Below are 19,937 nucleotides of genomic sequence, written 5' to 3'. Positions count from 1 at the left end.
AGGCCTCTCTGAGTGATCTCTAAAATAATCTTTCCTTCCACAAGTTCATTCATACAAAGATAGAACCCAGATCCACTGGGTTGAATTTCCAGTACTTCTACTGTAAAAATTCCTAGGGGATTCAGGCACATCTTGAAGTTGACAAGAGTCAAAACAATTTTCTGTTTCAAACAGAAAGTGAGGCGCTGTGATTTTAAGCTAAAGAAGCAAGGCAGTGGTTTGGGTTTGTTTGGGTTTGGGGCCACACCCGGAGGTGCTCAGGGCTGGGATCACTTCTAGTGGGGTTCAGAGGAACGAGGGTGTCCTGAATTAAACTCGGGTCAGTTGCAAGCAAGCAAGAACCTAACCACTATTCTATTGCTCCAGCTCCAGCTGCTTCCAAGGGAAGTCCACCTGAGGATGTAAGGATTGTTCTAGAAGCTAATGTACCTACCAGAAACCAGAGAGTGAGCAGCTTTCCAGAGGCCTAGCTAGCCTCCTAGTAGAATCTTGTCCTCCGAAACTACTGTGAAGCTCACTAACTCATTTATTTTAAAATAAACCAGAAACATAAGCACTTCAAACGTAAGCACTTTGACCCTTTCATCCTGATACTTTAAGCTCATGATATTCTGATACCACTGGAGTTACCCGCCCACTTTGCCTTCCCTCCATTTACCCTCCCTCCAAAGAGCCCCCTAGTAATCTTTTTTACCTGTTTCAGTTGCCACCACCTGTACCCGATATACTTCCTCAGTTTCCCTGTCCAACCGAGCTGCACTAAAAATCTCGCCAGTCACAGGGTCTATTTTAAGCCATCCTCGTTTGTTACCTCTCAGTGAATAACTTTATAAAATGAAAGAGAAATAAAAACTATTAGTCTGCATGAAAATAGTTCTGATACGTAATGGTATATAAACTTATCACTTAGCTTTTACTTTTAGCACATTTAAAGAAAACTTATATAGTACTATTAATATTCCTTAAATACTATTTGTCTTCCAAAGGAAGATTTGTTTATACTAACAAATTGGTAATGTACTTAAAAACTTTTTTCTTGTTTTTGGATTTTTGGGGTCAAATCTGGTGGTGCTCAGGGATTATGTTTAGCCCTATACTCAAAGATCATGCCTGGAATTGCTCAGGCAACCATATTGGTTCTAGGGATTGAGCCATGGTTAACCTTGTGCAAAAAAATACCTTAAGTATATCTCATAGGAAATTTGTTCATTACAAGGTATAGCAACAAAACATGCAAGGAAAAGTAAAACTTCTCAGGCAATCAAATAATTCCAGTTAAGGTAACATGGAAATACCTTTAAAACTAGTAGGGATGGGTTTTGGAACTTGGTATGACTAAAACTCAACCCATAAATACCTTTTAAACTCTGCTTCATAACTCTGTCTCATGGTGATTCAATCCAAGTACATGCACATTAAAATGATTTGTTTTAAAGCACTGTAATTTCATAAATGATCAAGGTAAGGTAAAAGCAAAAAGAAACTCAGAAAAGTATGAGTTGGTTTATAAATTATAGGCCATAAAGTGAATTGACCAGGGCACATTTTCATGCTGATTTCACCTCTGGATATTTCAGTTTTGAAATTGAATCTGTGATTTTCAATTGGAGATATTTAAATAAAAATGGGAAACAATTTAAAGGAACCTTAAGAAAAACTTAAAAAATGATAACAAACCACACCTTCTAAAAATTATTTTAACCTACATGGTATGTGATGTGTGGATTTTCAGAGGTTGTTAGTAATCTGTGCAGTGAATTCCTCAATTCAACAAAAATCTGTTTAGTGCCAGCAACTACCAGGGAGTAGACCAAGAGGTAAAAATAACTTAGGTAGTGAAGGAGACAGACACACAAACAGAAAATTACAACAAAATGTGGTTGATACAATAGAAAAGGGCCTGGATGAGTCCCAGAGAAATCTTTATGGAGTCAAGAAAAGGAAGCTTGTTTCCACAGAAAAGACTGCCTGAGGTAAAGCAAAAAGATTAATAATAGCTTTGTGGGAAAAGGGGAATCAGACCTTCCAGCAAAATTGGCATGTAAAGAAAAAAAAGGAAAGGAAGAAAGAAGTCGGAAGGCAAAGAAGATGAATAAACAACTGTAAGATTATAAACTCATTTTACCCCATCATTTACCCCATTGCTCATTCTACTGTCTACTCTACCACAAACAATATAGTCCCCACTGTTCTTGAACCTACATAGGTAGGGAATCATCAAAATATTCTCATAAAACTGATTCTAAGACCTAAATGACCATTTATGGGAAGTCAATATTCTTCTTAAATGTTTAGAGAAATTTGAAGAATTGTCATTTATAACTATTGGTTTAAGTCATAATAAAATATCTATCCCATTATAAATAGTACGGTTAGGTTAGTAGAAGTTACAGTTAGGTTAGTTAGAAGTTCAAGATTTGGATTCAGTTCTACCTACATGTATACTAAGTACATGCTCTCAAAGTGGTAATAGATAGCACTATCAAGATAAATATATATATAAGTCTTGGGCAAATTTATCACTATAAAATTTTTATTTTTGGGTTTTGGGTTACACCCGGTGATGCTCAAGGGTTACTCCTGGCTCTGTGCTCAGAAGTTGCTCCTGGCAGGCTCCAGGGACCATATGGGATGCCAGGATTCAAATCAGGGTTCGTCCTGTGTTGGGCGTGTGCAAGGCAAACACGTTACCGCTGTGCTATAGCTCCAACCCCTCACTACAAAACTTCAAGGTAAATTTATATGGTTTCTATTATACAAAAAAAATCGCTAAAATAGAAATATTTACACATTTTATTTAGCACCTCAACTTGAAAACAAGCCTGTTTAGAACTAGACTCTGAAATCCATTTTTTATCATACACCAGTTTCCAAGGAGCTAAAGAAAATAAGCGTCCAACATCTAAATATTTTTAAATATTTATGTGAACCCATCTGTCTAAATTGGGCTTTCCTCTCTGCTTGTAACTGCCTACCTACCTTTGGTTCTGGAATTCTTCCTCACCTCTTGGCCCACAGAAACACAGGACAAAATTTGGAGCATCCCACTGGGAACCCCACCTGCAGAACTCACAGTTTTAGCTGACCATGGAGTGAGTGAGTTGAACGGAAACCACTGTTTCCCATTTGCCAGAACCTAGATTTTCTTGGATTAATGCTGTCCTCCCTCCACCCTACCCAACCACAGTTGAGTTTGCCATGTGCACTGGACCCACCTTCAGGTACCTGACTGTTTTTTTAGGGAAAAATCAGTTTGATCGTTTTAACTCCTGTTCTAGGTTTTCTTCCCCAGCACTGACCTTAATCATAGTGCAGTCTGGGCCACCCAGCACTGCTGTCCTTTACCTTATGTCCTGGCCTTCCGGATCCCATGCAGTCACGTTGCCTACTACAGTGTTTATAGCCACATCCTCCCTGACTCTTGCTTGAAATACGTGTTGGGTAAATCGAGGCGCTTCATTAACGTTGGCCACAATAAGTTGGAATGTGGCAAAGGAACTGTCATTGTATTGTACACCGGACACCAGTGGCTCTGGATTCTCTGCTTTGAACACAATGTTGTGAACGGGTGTTGTTTCAAAATCAAGAGGCTAGATGGGGAAAGGAAAAAAAGGAAGATTAATTTGGAGGTGGTTACCTTCTTTAAGCATTTCATTCCCTGGGCTTCTTATAAAACTCTTTCCTAGACAGTGTCAGTAAAAAACCTACTGCTCACAATGACAATAGAGCCTCGGAAATTACTTCCTTGGAGAATTTATCACGACTTGCAATGTGCTAACATGCATTATGACTCCCAAGAAAAATCAATACAGCCCTCCTCAAATTTATTTACCACAAAAGACTCATAAAGTGATGGATTTCCTGGATCCAAACCCCTCAATAAAAGAAAAAACTGTGAATGACAATATTAAAAACAATTTTATCTTGAACCATGCAACCATGTACGTGGCCACATGACCGCTCCAAATTTTTCAAATTTTCCAACTTAGACATCAATGTGAATTTAAAGCCACCTAATATTCAGAAACAAAAGAAGTAATAGAAGGATCAGTTAGCAACAAGAGCTCCATTAAATCTTCTGATAATTACAGAATGACTTCATTCTGAGATAATTATTTTCACAAATTTTCTTGTTGCTATATGCTTTTTCTTTTTTCTTTGCTCTTTTCTTTCCCTTTTTTTTAAATAATTTCTTTATCACTTACATGTAAATAAATGTTATTCTCAACTACTGTAATACCTGGTATTTTAATAAAGTAAATTATATTTAAATGTTTTAAGTTTAATGTGGAGTAGAATTTAACTGATGGATTATCCAAGACACTTCCCAAATTCAAAGAACATTGAATTACTGACTGTAAGCTTTCAAGTGAACAATGCTTGACAAACCAGCATAGAAAAGATTGAAATATCACTTCAGCAATTGGTTTCACATGAATTTTTTTATATCCTTCTCAAAACAGAGTTGACTATTCGAATCTTAAATGCCAGCTTAAGAATGAAAGACCATAAGTAGGACTGTTTAGCAAGGATTAAAGGGTTTTCTTGGATTTATAAGCACCAGGAAAACTAAAATCTTAATATTATGAGATTTTATATGTCTGTGTGTGAGTGTGTGTGTATGTGTTTTCAAAAAGAAAAAATCAAATAAAAACCTAAGGTACAGGGGCCGGAAAGATAGCACAGCAGTAGGGCATTTGCCTTGCATGCAGAAGGATGGTGGTTCAAATCCCGTCATTCCATATGGTCCCCCGAGCCTGCCAGGAGCGATTTCTGAGTGTAGAGCCAGGAGTAACCCCTGAGCACTACCAAATGTGGCCCAACTGCCCCCCCCCATAAAACCTAAGGTACAAACTGAATTATGAAAACTGAATTATTTTTCTCACTTTTCCAGACAGAAAGACCTAGTATCTACATGTGAATTGTAAATTATTTAACTTTAGGTACATGAAGCAAGATGATACATAACAGTGTTAATTTTGCCTTTTCCTGACTTCTGAAAAAATTCTCCCTTTAGTCAGGAGTCCTTTCAATGTTAACCTGTTAACATCAGCTTCCCTGATACCCACACCTACTCTCTATTCCCAAATAGACCAGCTCCTTGTACTTTGTCATTCATGGTACATAATATATTATTATAATTTATTTTTATTTTAGATTCAGGTTCCCCATAAACTTGACACTTCCCAGAAGAAGAAGCTGTGTAATATTCAATTTTGTTTCTTTTTTTTTTTCCCTATTGGACAATACCTACAGTATCAGCTCCTTGTACTTTGTCATTCATGGTACATAATATATTACTATAATTTATTTTTATTTTAGATTCAGGTTCCCCATAAACTTGACACTTCCCAGAAGAAGAAGCTGTGTAATATTCAACTTTGTTTCTTATTTTTTTCCCTATTGGACAATACCTACAGTATAAAGAATGGTCATCAAGAAATACAAAAATGAAAAGGTCCAAGTCCCTGAACCATTAAGGGACCCAAGAAAGAATAGATTCTGTAGAAAAATCTTTTCTTTTTTTGTAATGGTGGGGCACTTGGTCTTACTCCTCGTGGAACTCATGGGGCCCTATAAGAAGCCTGGGTCAGTTGCATGTAAGGTAAGTGACACACCTGCTGTACTATCTCTCTAGACATAGAGATTCTGGAGGAAAATCTTACCTCACTATCCTGCGTATATTACATCAAAATCCAGTTTCTAGTGTATAATTTAAAAGTATGGCAGGTAGATTGTTGATTGGGAAGAAGAAATAATTTTAGATATGAAAATCCAAGATCCTTTGAGAAGAAAAATACGAAGATATACACAGAGAATATAAAATTATATAGGTGGCAGAAAGGGTGCACTGGTGAAGGATGGTGTACATTGTATGACTTAAACCCAACAATGCAAATGCAAAGCAAATTTGTAACCATGGTGCCTAAATAAAGCAATTAATAAATATAATAAAAGATTGAGAGGCCATTCATAAAGATAAGCACCCACTGTCTACAGGGTTTTCCCACTGTGACTTGATTCTTGATTCTGCCATCTGATAGGGCTTTTTAATTGGGAACAAGGTGGGGCCGGATCGATGGTGCAGCAATAGGGTGTTTGCCTTGCATGCAGCTGACCCAGAATGAACCTGGGTTGGTCCCACGGTGTCCCATATTGTCCCCCAGCCAGGAGCCATTTCTGAGCGAATGGCCAGGAATAAACCATGAGCGTCACCAGATGTTTGTCCCATATTGTCCCCCAGCCAGGAGCCATTTCTGAGCGAATGGCCAGGAATAAACCATGAGCGTCACCAGATGTAGCCCCCCCCCAAAAAAAAATAATTGGAACAAGTGCATAAGTACAAATGGAGCTTCTTCCACTTCCCAGCTCAAAGGATAAAGGCAGGACAAAAATGTTAAAGCCTGCTGAATGGAGCAGGATGATAGCAGCCTGTTGAAAAAACTGTCTTGAACAAAAGCTGCCGTATTCCTCTCCAGCTTATCAGGCCAAACCCAAACTCCGCTGAGCAGCACAGCCCATCCTGGCCACCAATTGTAAATGCCACCCTGAGTTTCCCATTCCACCACTGTGACTTTCAAGGTGAGGGCTAAAAACATGATACAGTGTTCTCACTAATAAGTGGCAACTTGTATCACCAGTACGAGATGAAAGAGAAGACCATATATCTAAAGCTACGGTAGATAACTAGAACTGTACCCTTGAGGAATAGAGAAAGGTATTAAGCATAAAACTGTCAAGATCAGATTTGTGTTTAAGGAATATAACTCTGGAGCAGCTATGGAAACGTGTGTTGAAGGTCATTCTGGCCAGGACATGGAGATCATCCTGTTTTATGATATATGTATGAGATAAAAGAGCAAAAGAGAAAATAAGCAACCCACTGAACTTTCACATTGGAAAAAGACTAAATCAAATTTTCCAAGAAAATTTACAAGTTAAATTCTCAAATGATGGGGCCAGAGAGTTAATACAGTGAGTAAAGCACTGGCCTTGCACCTTAATGACCCAAATTCATATCCCAATATGGTTCCCTGAACACAGCTGGAAGTGATCCCTGAACACAGAATGAGGAATAAGCCCTGAACACAGCCAGGTATAATCCATAAACAAACTGCAAATGATCCTCGATAGTATAAAATCAGGGATGAGCCTTGTCCAACTATGTGTCTGGTCTTTTGTTGAATAGGGGGGATATGCCTCTTTCGTGGCCTCTTGGGAAGAAGGACTTAGTCACATCTGGTCAGGAATACTTAGCTGAAAATGTATGCTCTTGCCACATTTTTTCCCTGCACACAACGACCTGAAAAGTGAACCCGTTAGATTTATATTCAACCTGGAGGCAGAGATAAAGTATTAAAGGAAAGGAGTTGCAACTGGGAATATTTAACATTTCGCCGATGAGTGGTAATGAAAAAAAGTTCAGTTTTTACAAATGATTCTCAGACTGCTTAAAAAATAGATCATGTGCTAAGACTTCAAAAGGACTAGCCATAATAGAAAATTGGTAACATTTGCTTCTAAAAAAATTAAAGCTAGAACAAAATACTTAATTTCAAGAAAGGAATTCTGAAGAGAATTATGAGTGTGTCCAGGATCAAACAGTCTCCTATTTCTTGACAATAACTTGGCCCCAAGAGTCACACAATAATCTAGACTTGTAAGGAGCAGTAAATATGTAGGACAGCATTTCTAAAACATAATTAATCCTATGTATCACTTGAACATGTAAAATCATAGGACCATATATGTTCTAAATATATAAACCAAAGAATCTATAAACACACTCATATATATATATTTCATATTGAACATCCATTTATGGCACTGAGATCTCAAAAGCCCTTTAATTTCTTCACTTATAAGCATGCATGGAACAACTTTTTATTCTAATATTTGGTGTTTGGACCTTGTTCCAGATTCTATTTAGAAATTCACATTGTAGAGTTGGTATTTATTCAGACAATACTTTTTAGATGGCTTTCTCATTAACAAAGTAATATCACAAAGATATTTTTAATATTAATAGTATTCAAGTCATACAGTTGAGTTAAAAACACAGGCTAACTCTTGGCCATAGCATTAACACAAGTGCAACACTAACCCAACAGCTTATCCTTTTCAGAGTTCCATAACTTCCATTACTTCCTGTCCAGCATCCTCTTTAAGTGGACTGTGGATGACCAGAGGTATTGTCACCAGAATACAGTTATCAAAGTCCACAAGGGACAGCTGGGACAAGTGGGGGTTGCACCTGATTGTTAATAATTATATCTAGGACAGAATTCAATTGTCAATTGTTAATCCATATTTACTGAACCTACATTCTGTGCCAGACAGTAGTATATCACATTATGAGAAACACTTATTACTAACTTACAGGTTGCCAGCATCTTCTTAGTAACCACAAATGTTGATTAACTTTGGCACAATAAAGCACCATGAAAAATATTGACATCTTATTCATAATAATATGTATGAACTTCTACCTTCCCTTATATCTCTGCAGGAGAATTGAAGAGAGGCACCCTAATCTATTGCAATGGAACAAACATACTGTTTGAACTTCTCACTACAAATCCTGGAAAACATCCTTTATTTTATCCTTTCCTTTTAGGGTTCCTTCTCTCTGTGTATGTAGTCATGAATGGAAGTAGTGATGGCATTTTATTACTCAAAAGTCAGACTCACTCAAAACACTAACGATTTGACTTCTAAATCTTTTAAAACCCAGTTATGCCCTTTGTCAGAGGTAGAATATATAATAATAATAATGAAATCATAATTCAGAGACTGCTCAAAGTTTGCATCAGCATTATAACTTTTGTCCCTGTGTTTTTATCTCCTATGAGATTATTCTATTTGTCTACATTTTAAGTCTCTGTTTCTGTTTTTCTTCATTATGGATCACAACTTTCTTACACAGAAATTTTTTTGTTTTGTAGCCTTCAGCACGTTGCATTACAATCACTCACCAGTCAATGATGCTTTCAGGGCTTTTATTGCTAGAACTCCCATTTCTTTTGATTCAAAATATATTGGATGACATTGAGTGCTGCTTCGGACTTAACTATCTAGCAGACAAACAGCTTATAAACTTCAAAGCATAGACGAGGCAGCCACAAAAATATAGACTCAAAACTTAGATGTACATAAGAAATGTACTGAGGAAGGTGTGGAAAGATCCAAACAAGGAATCAAGTACTATTACATTCAATCTTTCATTTTAGGCTGCCAGTGCTTATGGAGGACAAGAGAGAAAACAAGACTCAATAGGGGTAGCAATATTATAATTCAGGAAAGAAGACATTGATTTCTAGTCATTATTTTAAAAAAATGAAATCTATTCTTAGCATATTAGAATACAGAATCTATAGCCTAAAAGACACATAGGGCTCATTCATTCCAATGTTTACATTTATGAAACCAAAGTAATTAATTTACTATATTCCCAATCCCATATTTATCAAATTTTATTTCTGGGTGCCTGAGACTTAATACAGTAGGTAAGACACTCGCTTGCCTTGCATGTGGCTAAACTTGGGTTCTATCCCCAGTATCCCACCTCGTTTCCTGAGCCTTTCCAGGAATAATCCCTGGGTACAGAGCCAAAAATAAACCCTGAATACTGAAAAAAAAATTGTTAAATAAACCACTGTGCTAAAATTGAATCTTTTTGAACCATATTTGAAGAATAAGTTGTCCCAAAATATTACTTAGGACTTACTAAAATTAAAATTTGTTTATACTATTTTTTTATATTTATAGCATAGATTGCTAACCTACATCCCTCTACAAAGCATATTTGGTAAGTAGCAACCCAGAATAGGAAACCAGGTTTTCTGTTTTTTCAGGACAGGAAAAAATAAAGTTATCTAGAATTTCCTTGTCAATCCTCTTTTCACAAATCTTCTTGTGGTCAGAAGATAATGGATTTTATTTTTAAAAACCTACAATCCCATTAAGGATGCCATTTACCTTTTTAAGTATGACAGAGCCAATGTTTGTTTGTAAATCTGTCTCAACTTCCAGTCTCCCCTCATTGTCTCCCTCTATAATTCGATACAGGATCTTAGAACTTCCAGTAAACGGTTCATCAGCGTCAATGGCTTGGATGAATAAGATGGTGGATCCAATGGGTGTATCTTCGGAGAGAGTTAGGTTTCCATACTAAAAAGAAAATGGAAGAAAACAATGAGATCTTTCATTGTCATTAATTGTAATGCTAAAGGGTAAACTTGGCTTTGGTTTTAGAATGGACATAGCCATAATGACATCGACAGTATCTAACTAATATTAACATTTTTCCTATTGATGGCTATATTACAGTTGATTTTGACAACAGTCATACTTGTAGACGAATACCTATTACTCCCAGAAACACAATTCAGGAAACTACTGAAAGGATTAAAAATAAAACAAATTTCTCCCCCCATATCTGATGTTTAATAATGGATTGCTATTATTATAGTAGCAATGATATATATGACTGAATACCTATCATGCAGTATACTTTGTAAAAATAAAATTTATTTTTAAATCAATCAAATAATAGTTACTTAGAGCCTGGACATTGCAGTCAAAAACAGGATTTGCGACTTTCTACTCACTAATTGAATGACCTGAAGTAAGTTACTTCATTTCTTTAAATCATGGTTTCATCATCTGTCTAGTAGAGATAATAATAAAACCTACTTCAAATGTTTAGTAGAGATTAAGAGAAGTAAAGCACATAAAGCTCTCGAATAGAAAGCACGCGATACGTGCTAGATAAAGATAACACTATAGAATGCTTATCATTACACTATTGAGTAGTAGATATTAATATCTCTATCAAAGAATTGGAGAGGCACTGAAGGTCACATCCAACAAACACAGAAATGACATTTATACCAATGGACAACATGGTTTGTGCAAAACCAAAGCCTGTGCTCTTAATCACTGATTTCCACTCTGTCACTAAATATTGTCCAGATCATGTCAGTTGGCACCATGGTCCTAAAGATGGTGGCAAACAGGGTTCTTAGGATCCATGCCAACAAAAGGAGCAGTACTCACTCTCTCCAGAGCCCAGATAGTACTTACTAGCCTGAAAATTTCCTGAACTACTCTCTGTGTCACCATTCCAAATAATATGAATAAAGTAAATAAATTAAATAAATAAATAAATAAATAAAATGCATAGCTACTCACATCTGACTTTTCAAAGATGGGGATCTGATCATTGATATCAATAAGGTTGATTTGCACATGACAGAGAGTTGTGAAATCTGTAATCACAAAAATATTACAAATATTTTTACTGAAAGTCATACATTACAGTAAGAATCTGGACCCACCACCCCAATGTTGGCAAGTAAAGAGACAGCAGAAGCTACGATTTTGCTATAGACTTGCAATTTATGTGGAAAGGGCATCCTCTGCCCTGACCTACACCCACCAGCAGGTCGCCAAGGGAAATTCCATAAATTCCTGAGAGAAATTCCCTGGATTTACTATCTCCCCCTTTTAAGTCTTATTCCCAAGCAAGCAAAATTTATGTAGTCTTCAAAGCCTACTGCCAAACTCTTCTTCCACAAAGTCATCCTTGGGCATTCCAGCAGGCTATCTTTCCTTATCTGAACACTTCTAGAATTTACTATCCTATGTCTTTTCTGCATTCTTTGATGGGAAAGTTGTGTCACCTTTTTCCTCTCTAGAGGAAAAAAAAAGGTTAGACATTGTGGTCCTTTAAAAAGGCCTGGCTACCCAGCTTACAGGAAGAAAGGTGGGGGCAGAAACAGCTTAAGAAATCCTGGGAAGATAATTTCATCTTATTTTTTGCTTGTTTTGGAGGGAGAAAAACCCAGCAATGTTCAGAATTACTCCAGGCTTTGTGCTTCAGAGAGCACTCCTGGTGGTGCTTAGGATACCATATATGGTGCCAGGGATCAAACACCATGTTCAAAGGAAGTGAGGAAAGGTAAGGACATCAGGAAAGATTAGGGATGGAATGTCTATGAAAATATCCCAAAGAAAAGCATAAATGACAGGTTCTTTGTTGGGGACATGGCTCTAACCATACCCTACTGTATCTACCTACAGTGGCTAAAACACGGAGCTCAGAAGTCCCGCTGCTGGAATTATGGCTTTTATAATTACATATTATAAGTCCTTGGGTGTGCACTCATTCTCTGTATCTCAGAATGTCCATCTATGAAATGTTGATAAATATAGAACCAAGCTTTCCTCATGTACCAGACATTGTAATTAGTACTTTACTAGAAGTGTTCGTTTCACATTCATGCCATCTCTTGAATAAGTACTATTATCATTCTGATTCCATTCACAAAGGAAGAAGCCAAGAAGCTGAGACATTAGAAAACCTGACCAAAGACAAGTGACTGACAAAGTCACATGACTGCCAGTTGTGCCAGAGTCCACATCTCCCTGTGCCCTTTGTGTTGATGTTCGACCTTTACCCAGCTTTGTGTCCAATATTCTAATTTTACAAATGGTAATGGATTCTGTCAGTGGGAATTCTATCAATGACCTAAGGCAGGGGAGAGGAGAGAGAAATGGGGTCTTGGCCCCTCAATGATAGTCGCCTTCTTTAGAACCAAAGACTGATGTCTGGCTACATTATTAGAAAGTTTCCATTCCTCACTCCTACATAAGTTCTGGTAAGGAAAGCTGCTTACCAAGATCCATGCCTCCTAATACATTCACTCAACTCTGCCCACAACCTTTATACTTGAACTTTAACCTTGACACTCCTCTTAGTTACTCCTTTAGCGGTATTAGATGGGGGTGGAAGGTGTAAAATGGAGAAAGTTCCTGTGCTTATTGTTGGGATTTTAATGAAAATACTCAAACTCCAGAGCTTATGCACAATGTATTGAACATAATGACTGGCATTTAATTGAATAATTATCAAGTGATATGTAAGTCAATGTTGATTGAACTTAAGTCACCCCACAACTATTTTAAAAATATGAATAAACATTATTCAACCCTGGGTAGGTTAAGGGAGATCTCTAGGACCTGAATTCACTGTGTTACTGATCTTCACAAACCTCATTTGAGCCAACAGTGGAACTTCTGGCTAGTGTCATGTATTTTCTGAGTTTATAGAAGCTATTAACTACTGACTAGTCTTTGATTTTCTGTTTAATTCTATTAACATATAAATGCATACGTACTTATGCCTAAATATGTTTTACAATATTGTCCATTTTTATAAAATATACTCAGATACATCAACATTTGGGGGGGTCTGGAAAGCATCCTATGGTTCTCAGGAGTTACTCCTGGCTTTGCACTTAGGAATCATTCTAGCGATGCTCAGTAAACCAAATGGGATGCTGGGGATTGAACCTAGGTTGGCCATGTGCAAGGCAAAAGCCCTACTGCTGTATTATTGCTCCACCCCTACGTAGACAATTTTTACTGCACAATTTGGTGAATTGTTGTATCCAGCCTTAAAAACTTAGATCAGAACATGTGGAATGTTTCTGAGGAACAGGGAGGAATTTTTTTTTAAATTCCACTCAACAACTACTCTTCAAAAATGTCTAATCCACTCTTCCCTCCATTTAGCCACTCACTTTCCAGACACTTGCCTTATTTACCTCTTCAATACCCTGAACAGTACCTTAGATGAGGTAAAAGCTCAGTGACTATTGGATGAAGAAATGCATGGCTAATTGTGTGAAATTGTTCATCTGTCATACATAGGAATGACTTAATCATACTTCTGTTGTTCCACTTAACATAATGCTAGACAAATCTTAGGACCTAAACCTTTTTCAAATTTGCCACCTTCAAACATTCTGCACTAGGAAGCTGCTAAGCTCCAGTTTTCTGTGTAAAGAGAAACATCTGTAAATAATAAGTAAAATGATACTCTGTCCTTTACTACACACATATAACCTTAATGGCTACTGTGTTTCTTAGTGGTTACTGGGCTATTAGGCCATCTAAGATACAGTTTTAGTTAACTCAAATAAATGTGTGTGTCTGCAAATGTGTCTTTGCCAGAATACATGTATTAGGAGGCTCTGGGGACATTTTTCTGAAAGTAAGTGCATTTTTTGTAAAAATGTTCAATTTTTATCAGATTCTCTCAGAAGGTTTTTATGAATTAATAAATATTAAGAATCTCTGGGCCTGGAGAGATAGCACAGCGGCGTTTGCCTTGCAAGCAGCCAATCCAGGACCAAAGGTGGTTGGTTGGAATCCCGGTGTCCCATATGGTCCCCCGTGCCTGCCAGGAGCTATTTCTGAGCAGACAGCCAGGAGTAACCCCTGAGCACCGCCGGGTGTGGCCCAAAAACCAAAAAAAAAAAAAAAAAAAAAAAAAAAAAAAAAGAATCCCTGCTTTGAGGGTCATAAAGAGACGATAAGAGATTATGTACTTGCCTTGCATGTGGCTGCAGCAAACAGAACCCTGGTTCAAATCCCAGAGCATCGCCAGGGATCAAGCTTGAGCACAGAATCAGGAATAGTACCACTAGGTGTGGCCCTCACATATACAAATAAAGTTTTTATTAATCACCTTTGAGATTTGAGATTGTATGGGGAAATCAAATGCAAATGAGTAATCAATAAAATAAAGAACTTTCCCAAGGATGTAGATCTTTTCCATTTTCTTTTTTCTTTATTTTTTAATTTAAATACCGTGGTTTCAATGTTTTTTATAATACAGTTGTGGGTTTTTTCCATAGACAAAGTTGTTTATGATTGAGTTATAGTCATACAATCTACAACAACCTTCATCAATACACATTGCCCACCACGAATGTCCCCAATTTCCCTCTCACCCTCCCTGATGTACTCTCCCCTTGCTGTCTCTGGAGCATACATTTTTCTTATCTATCACTCTTTCACTCTGATTTGGTTTTTGGGTCATACTAAGCTGTGCTCAGGGATTACTCCTGGCTTTCAGAAATTACTCCTGGTAGTCTTGGGGGACCATATGTGATGCCAGGGATCAAACTAGGGTTGGCTCATGTACCACAAGTACCCCATCTACCATGCTATCCCTCTGGCCATTTGTTGCATTTTAAGACACTAGAATTCTTTTCATACAATAGAATTCTCCAGAGATTGAAGAGATAGTACAGCTGGTAAGACACTTGCCTTTGCAAACAACTGACACATGTCCAACTTGACACCTCATCTTGTCTCTGAATTTCACCTGGAATGAGCCCTGAGTCCAAAGCCAGGAGTAAACCCTGAGCATGACTGGCTGTGACCCACAAACAAAATCAAGTGAACAAATAGAATCTTGAATCCAGAAGATAGTATTTGGAAATACAATGAATTTTTTGGTTCTTATGGTCACCATGAGAATGTGACTCAGCAACCTTTACCAACAGTTTTCTTTTCTTTCTTCTTTCTTTCTTTCTTTCTTTCTTTCTTTCTTTCTTTCTTTCTTTCTTTCTTTCTTTCTTTCTTTCTTTCTTTCTTTCTTTCTTTCTTTCTTTCTTTCTTTCTTTTCTTTCTTTCTTTCTTTCTCTCTCTCTTTCTTTCTTTCTTTCCTTCTTTCTTTCTTTCTTTCTTTCTTTCTTTCTTTCTTTCTTTCTTTCTTTCTTTCTTTCTTTCTTTCTTTCTTTCTTTCTTTCTTTCTTTCTTTCTTTCTTTCTTTCTCTTTCTTTCTTTCTTTCTTTCTTTCTTTTTTCTTTCTTTCTTTCTTTCTTTCTTTCTTTCTTTCTTTCTTTCTTTCTTTCTTTCTTTCTTTCTTTCTTTCTTTCTCTCTCTCTCTCTTTCTTTCTTTCTTTCTTTTTTTTGCAGTTTAATATACTAGCACAGATTTATTGTTAGGTTTTATTAACTGTTATAAAACCTCCTTGAAAAATATACATCATTTAATTAAAAAATTTAGGTTTAATTAAAATGGTGCATTCATGGAGTCTTTTTGATATTTTTAGAACATAAAAAATGCTACAGCACTTATTTCTCTTCTCTCAATGATGGACTAATCGTGCATTGTAAAGTTACTGTCCTTGGTGCCTGGGAACTACTGCAAAGATTCTGAAGCAGATTACATTTGTAAGCAGATTACAAACTCATGTTCTAAATCTGTACACTAAGAACTAAAATGATTTTAAAATTACACAAATACTAGTTATGTCTTATCAAATTTCAAGTTCTTTCAAAGTATTATTACGATAAATGGCATCACAGTTTTCAAAATCATTCAGATATTTTTTTACATCCTTGCCACTTCCTTTCAATTCAAGTTAGAGGGTAGTTTGCACAATTTCCTCCATTTCTATTACTAACACTAATATTACTGTATTTGGAAGGTTATGGTGCTGTTGTATTGACTCTCTCTTAGCCACTCTTTCCTTCCCTCCTGGAATCCACCCAATGAAGTGCTTCCTGCTTTTCAAAAACAGAAACACTAACAACAGTTTTCTTAACTGACTGTAGCTCCATTTTAAAATTTCAATATTCTCTACACTGAATCCATCACTACTTTTGCTCTAGAGCTTACCTGGACTAATCCTGGAGTTCATGGACTTCTTTGACTTTCCATCTGAGACTTCCTAGTGATCTGCTTGAACTTTCTTTTGACCGCTAAATGCCATCCTTCTCCCACCAGCTTTCATTCTCTTAATTCCTCATTCTGTGGAGATCATTCCATGACCCGATGGCTCTCCTAGCAGTCTCTGTCTCCCTCTGCATATTTACATGCAGTGTTCCCCAACAGAACATGTGTATATATTGAATCCTCTCATAGCATCTGCTTCTCAGAGGACTGGAATAATAATGAACCCAAAAGGCAACCCTGATTTTTATAATGTTAGACCAGCTACAGATGTGCTCTATGGAAGAAGCAAAAATTCTTAAGATCCCTCTCTCGTAGAGCCTAATAAATCACAACTAAAAGAAAATAAGTATTTTCATTCCACCTGGTGAGAGTGATACTAACCTTTGTCAGATACCTCTACTGTCAAATTATACTGTGGAGAGTCTTGCTTTTTCAATGACATCTTAGCTAACTGGAACACTCCTGTGTAGGCCTGGACCAAGAAGAGATCTTCTCTGGGATACTTGGGGGTTTGATCCACAAGTCTGTATTTTAAAATACTATTGACAGTGTTTGCTTCATCCAGGTCATAAGCAACAATTCTCCCAATATCATTTCCTGTGGGAAGGAAGAAAAATCTATTAATTTCTGGCTCAGTTTAATCTACTTTTTTAATGGTTTTGCTAAAGTAGTTCTTAGAAATCACCATAAGCAACAAAGTGGAATCCAAAGTTCTTAGATTTATTTTTAATCACATAATCCTTTCTTTAACAATAGGCTTGAGATAGTGTGCTGGTTCTTAGCACCTCTCATAGCAAAGTACAATAGATGGGATAACTATTAAAATATTTTGTCTCTTGGGGCTAGAGTGATGGCATTGTGGTAGGGCGTTTGCCTTGCACTTGGCTGACCGAGGATGGACTGGGTTTGATCCCTGGGTGTCCCATGTGGTCCCCCAAGCCAGAAGCAATTTCCAAGCACATTGCCAGGAGTGTCACCGGATGTGGCCCAAAAACCAAAAAAAAATTTTATTTTGTCACAGTCCATAAAAACTAGAGATCTGAGATCTGAGATCAGATTACTTTCTTCTGAGATCTCTCAGCTCAGCTTTTTGATAGCTTTCTGTATATGTCTCCCTTTAGTCATTTTTCTGTACATGCCTAACTTTTCTCTTTGTAGATGATACCAGTCTTAATGAGTTAGGTTCTATACTAATGACTTAATTTGGCTTAATTATCTTATCTCCAAATGTAGCTACCCTTTGATGTATAAGGGGATTAAGATTTCACTATATAAATTTGGAAGAACAATTCGATACATAAAAAGTTCACATTCACTATTTTTTTGGGGGTTTTTTTTTGGGGGGGCCACACCCATTTTGATGCTCAGGGGTTACTCCTGGCTAAGCACTCAGAAATCGCCTCTGGCTTGGGGGGACCATATGGGACACCGGGGGATCGAACCGAGGTCCTTCCTTGGCTAGCGCTTGCAAGGCAGACACCTTACCTCTAGCGCCACCTCATTGGCCCCCACATTCACTATTTTATTAACATGTTTTTATATCAAATTAGAATTTTTTTAGTTAATAATCCCTAATTAACTGGGACATTGGTGATAGGAAATGTGCACTGGTGAATGTTGGTATACATTCTATGACTGAAACTCAAGCATGAACAAATTTGTAACCATGGTGCTTGATAGATAGACAGGATATATAGATGATAGATAGATAGATAGATAGATGATAGATAGATAGATGATAGAGAGAGATAGCGAAATATAGATAGAGAGATATATGATAGATAGAGAGAGATAGAGAGAGATAGAGAGATAGATAGATAGATAGATAGATAGATAGATGATAGAGAGTTAGTAGAGAGATATAGATAGATAGATAGATACATAGATACATAGATAGATAGATAGATAGATAGATAGATAGATAGATGATAGATAGATGATATATGATAGATAGATGATAGATAGATGATAGATAGATAGATAGATAGATGATAGGTGATAGAGAGATAGATATTAAGTAAAAGATAGCATTGCTGGAGCAATGGAGCGATGGCGCACAGCTGCACACAGCTGGCCCAGTTTCATTCCCTGGAACGTAGGTTCCAGGTAACCTAAACCACAGTTCCATCCCCTGGTGTTTAACAGAATCTTACATGAGATTATCTTATATATGCATTGAGAATATTGGTGTAGATGATTATGGAACTAGTAGTCCTAGTGCCATTTTTAGGAGTACTACCTACCCATGTGTTGTTTGAACTAAAGTTATTTGACCTAAAACACTGACTTGTATGAGTTCCAAAGTAAATTCAGCCTCTACTAGAGATTGATTAGATTTATCTACACAGATTTCACCCAACAGTGAGGATAAATGTATTACAAAGTCACCTCAAGGAGAGCAATTGCACAACTTTTAAATGTTTCCATATCTTACCTATATTTTCATTCTCCTGGATCTCAAATACAGTCTCCGTAGGTGGACAAGAAGGAGGATTATCATTTATGTCCTCAACTTTCACTTTGATTTCAAGAGGCTTGTCAAGAGATTTTCCAAGCTCATCCTTTGCAACTGCATAAAAAACATACTACAACAAGAAAGTCAGAGTTAGATATGATTCCCTCATCCCCCCTTTATAAGGCAGAGAAAAACATGTTTCGTTTTATTGTACCCTTTTATTGTTTACACAAATTTACCCCATTGTTTATATTTATTTAGAATCAGGAAACCAAAAAAATTAAAATGGTTATGATCTGTAGGGAAATTATGTCTTTGGTTTCTTGGGGGTAGTGTAGGGGACACACACCAAGAGGCTCAGGGCTAACTCCTGACTCTGTAAAACACAGGTTAACCACATGCACAGCACTGGCCTACTCTACTTTCTATCACTGCCCCCAGAAAATTTTGTCTTTGGAATTAATAATGCATTGAAGGTGAAAACATAGGCTTTTGTATGTTGAATAGAGATGGGGGTAGTACAGTTAACTTCGTTCTCAGCAGTCCATGGACACAAAACCTTGTGTTGCCTGTGAAATTTCTCCCTGTTGTACTCACTGAATCCTTTTCTTCTCGGTCCAAGGGTTCAGTCACATAAATATCTCCATTCTGGTCAATTGAAAATGGGAATCGTGGCAGCTTTCCCTTTTCTTCTAAGGAATAACGTGCGCCTGGATCATTCCATTGTACCTACAGGTCCCAAAGGGAATTGAGAAGAAAGAATTATGAACCAAGAAAACTAGAAGGGAAGTAAATAATTTTTGGCGCTCGAGTGAAACTTCTGTGGTCTCTTATAATTACTGAATTCTAATTTTATTTTAACCTAAATACATTTTCCCCACACCCTCATCATAAACCCATTTTGTTTCCCTTTATAACAGTCAACATTTCTTCTGCCAATAAAGG

General features: G+C 37.0%; 1 protein-coding gene across 1 annotated transcript in view; it reads right to left on the bottom strand.

Moving 5' to 3' along the window:
* The window catches only part of CDH17 (cadherin 17), a 96,837-nt gene that overhangs the window by 12,583 nt on the left and 64,317 nt on the right, over window positions 1–19,937 (bottom strand). Inside the window, exons 8-14 of the mRNA XM_049782414.1 lie at window positions 19,590–19,721; window positions 18,972–19,122; window positions 16,919–17,134; window positions 11,194–11,270; window positions 9,979–10,170; window positions 3,346–3,590; window positions 695–825 (exon numbers count right to left, since the gene is read on the bottom strand). Of these exons, the coding sequence (XP_049638371.1) occupies window positions 695–825; window positions 3,346–3,590; window positions 9,979–10,170; window positions 11,194–11,270; window positions 16,919–17,134; window positions 18,972–19,122; window positions 19,590–19,721 (1,144 nt within the window). The remainder of the gene's footprint in view (window positions 1–694; window positions 826–3,345; window positions 3,591–9,978; window positions 10,171–11,193; window positions 11,271–16,918; window positions 17,135–18,971; window positions 19,123–19,589; window positions 19,722–19,937) is intronic.

This window comes from Suncus etruscus, chromosome 10 (genome assembly GCF_024139225.1).
Source record: "Suncus etruscus isolate mSunEtr1 chromosome 10, mSunEtr1.pri.cur, whole genome shotgun sequence".
Taxonomy (NCBI): Eukaryota; Metazoa; Chordata; class Mammalia; order Eulipotyphla; family Soricidae; genus Suncus; species Suncus etruscus.
This window is presented reverse-complemented; position numbering and strand designations above follow the sequence as displayed.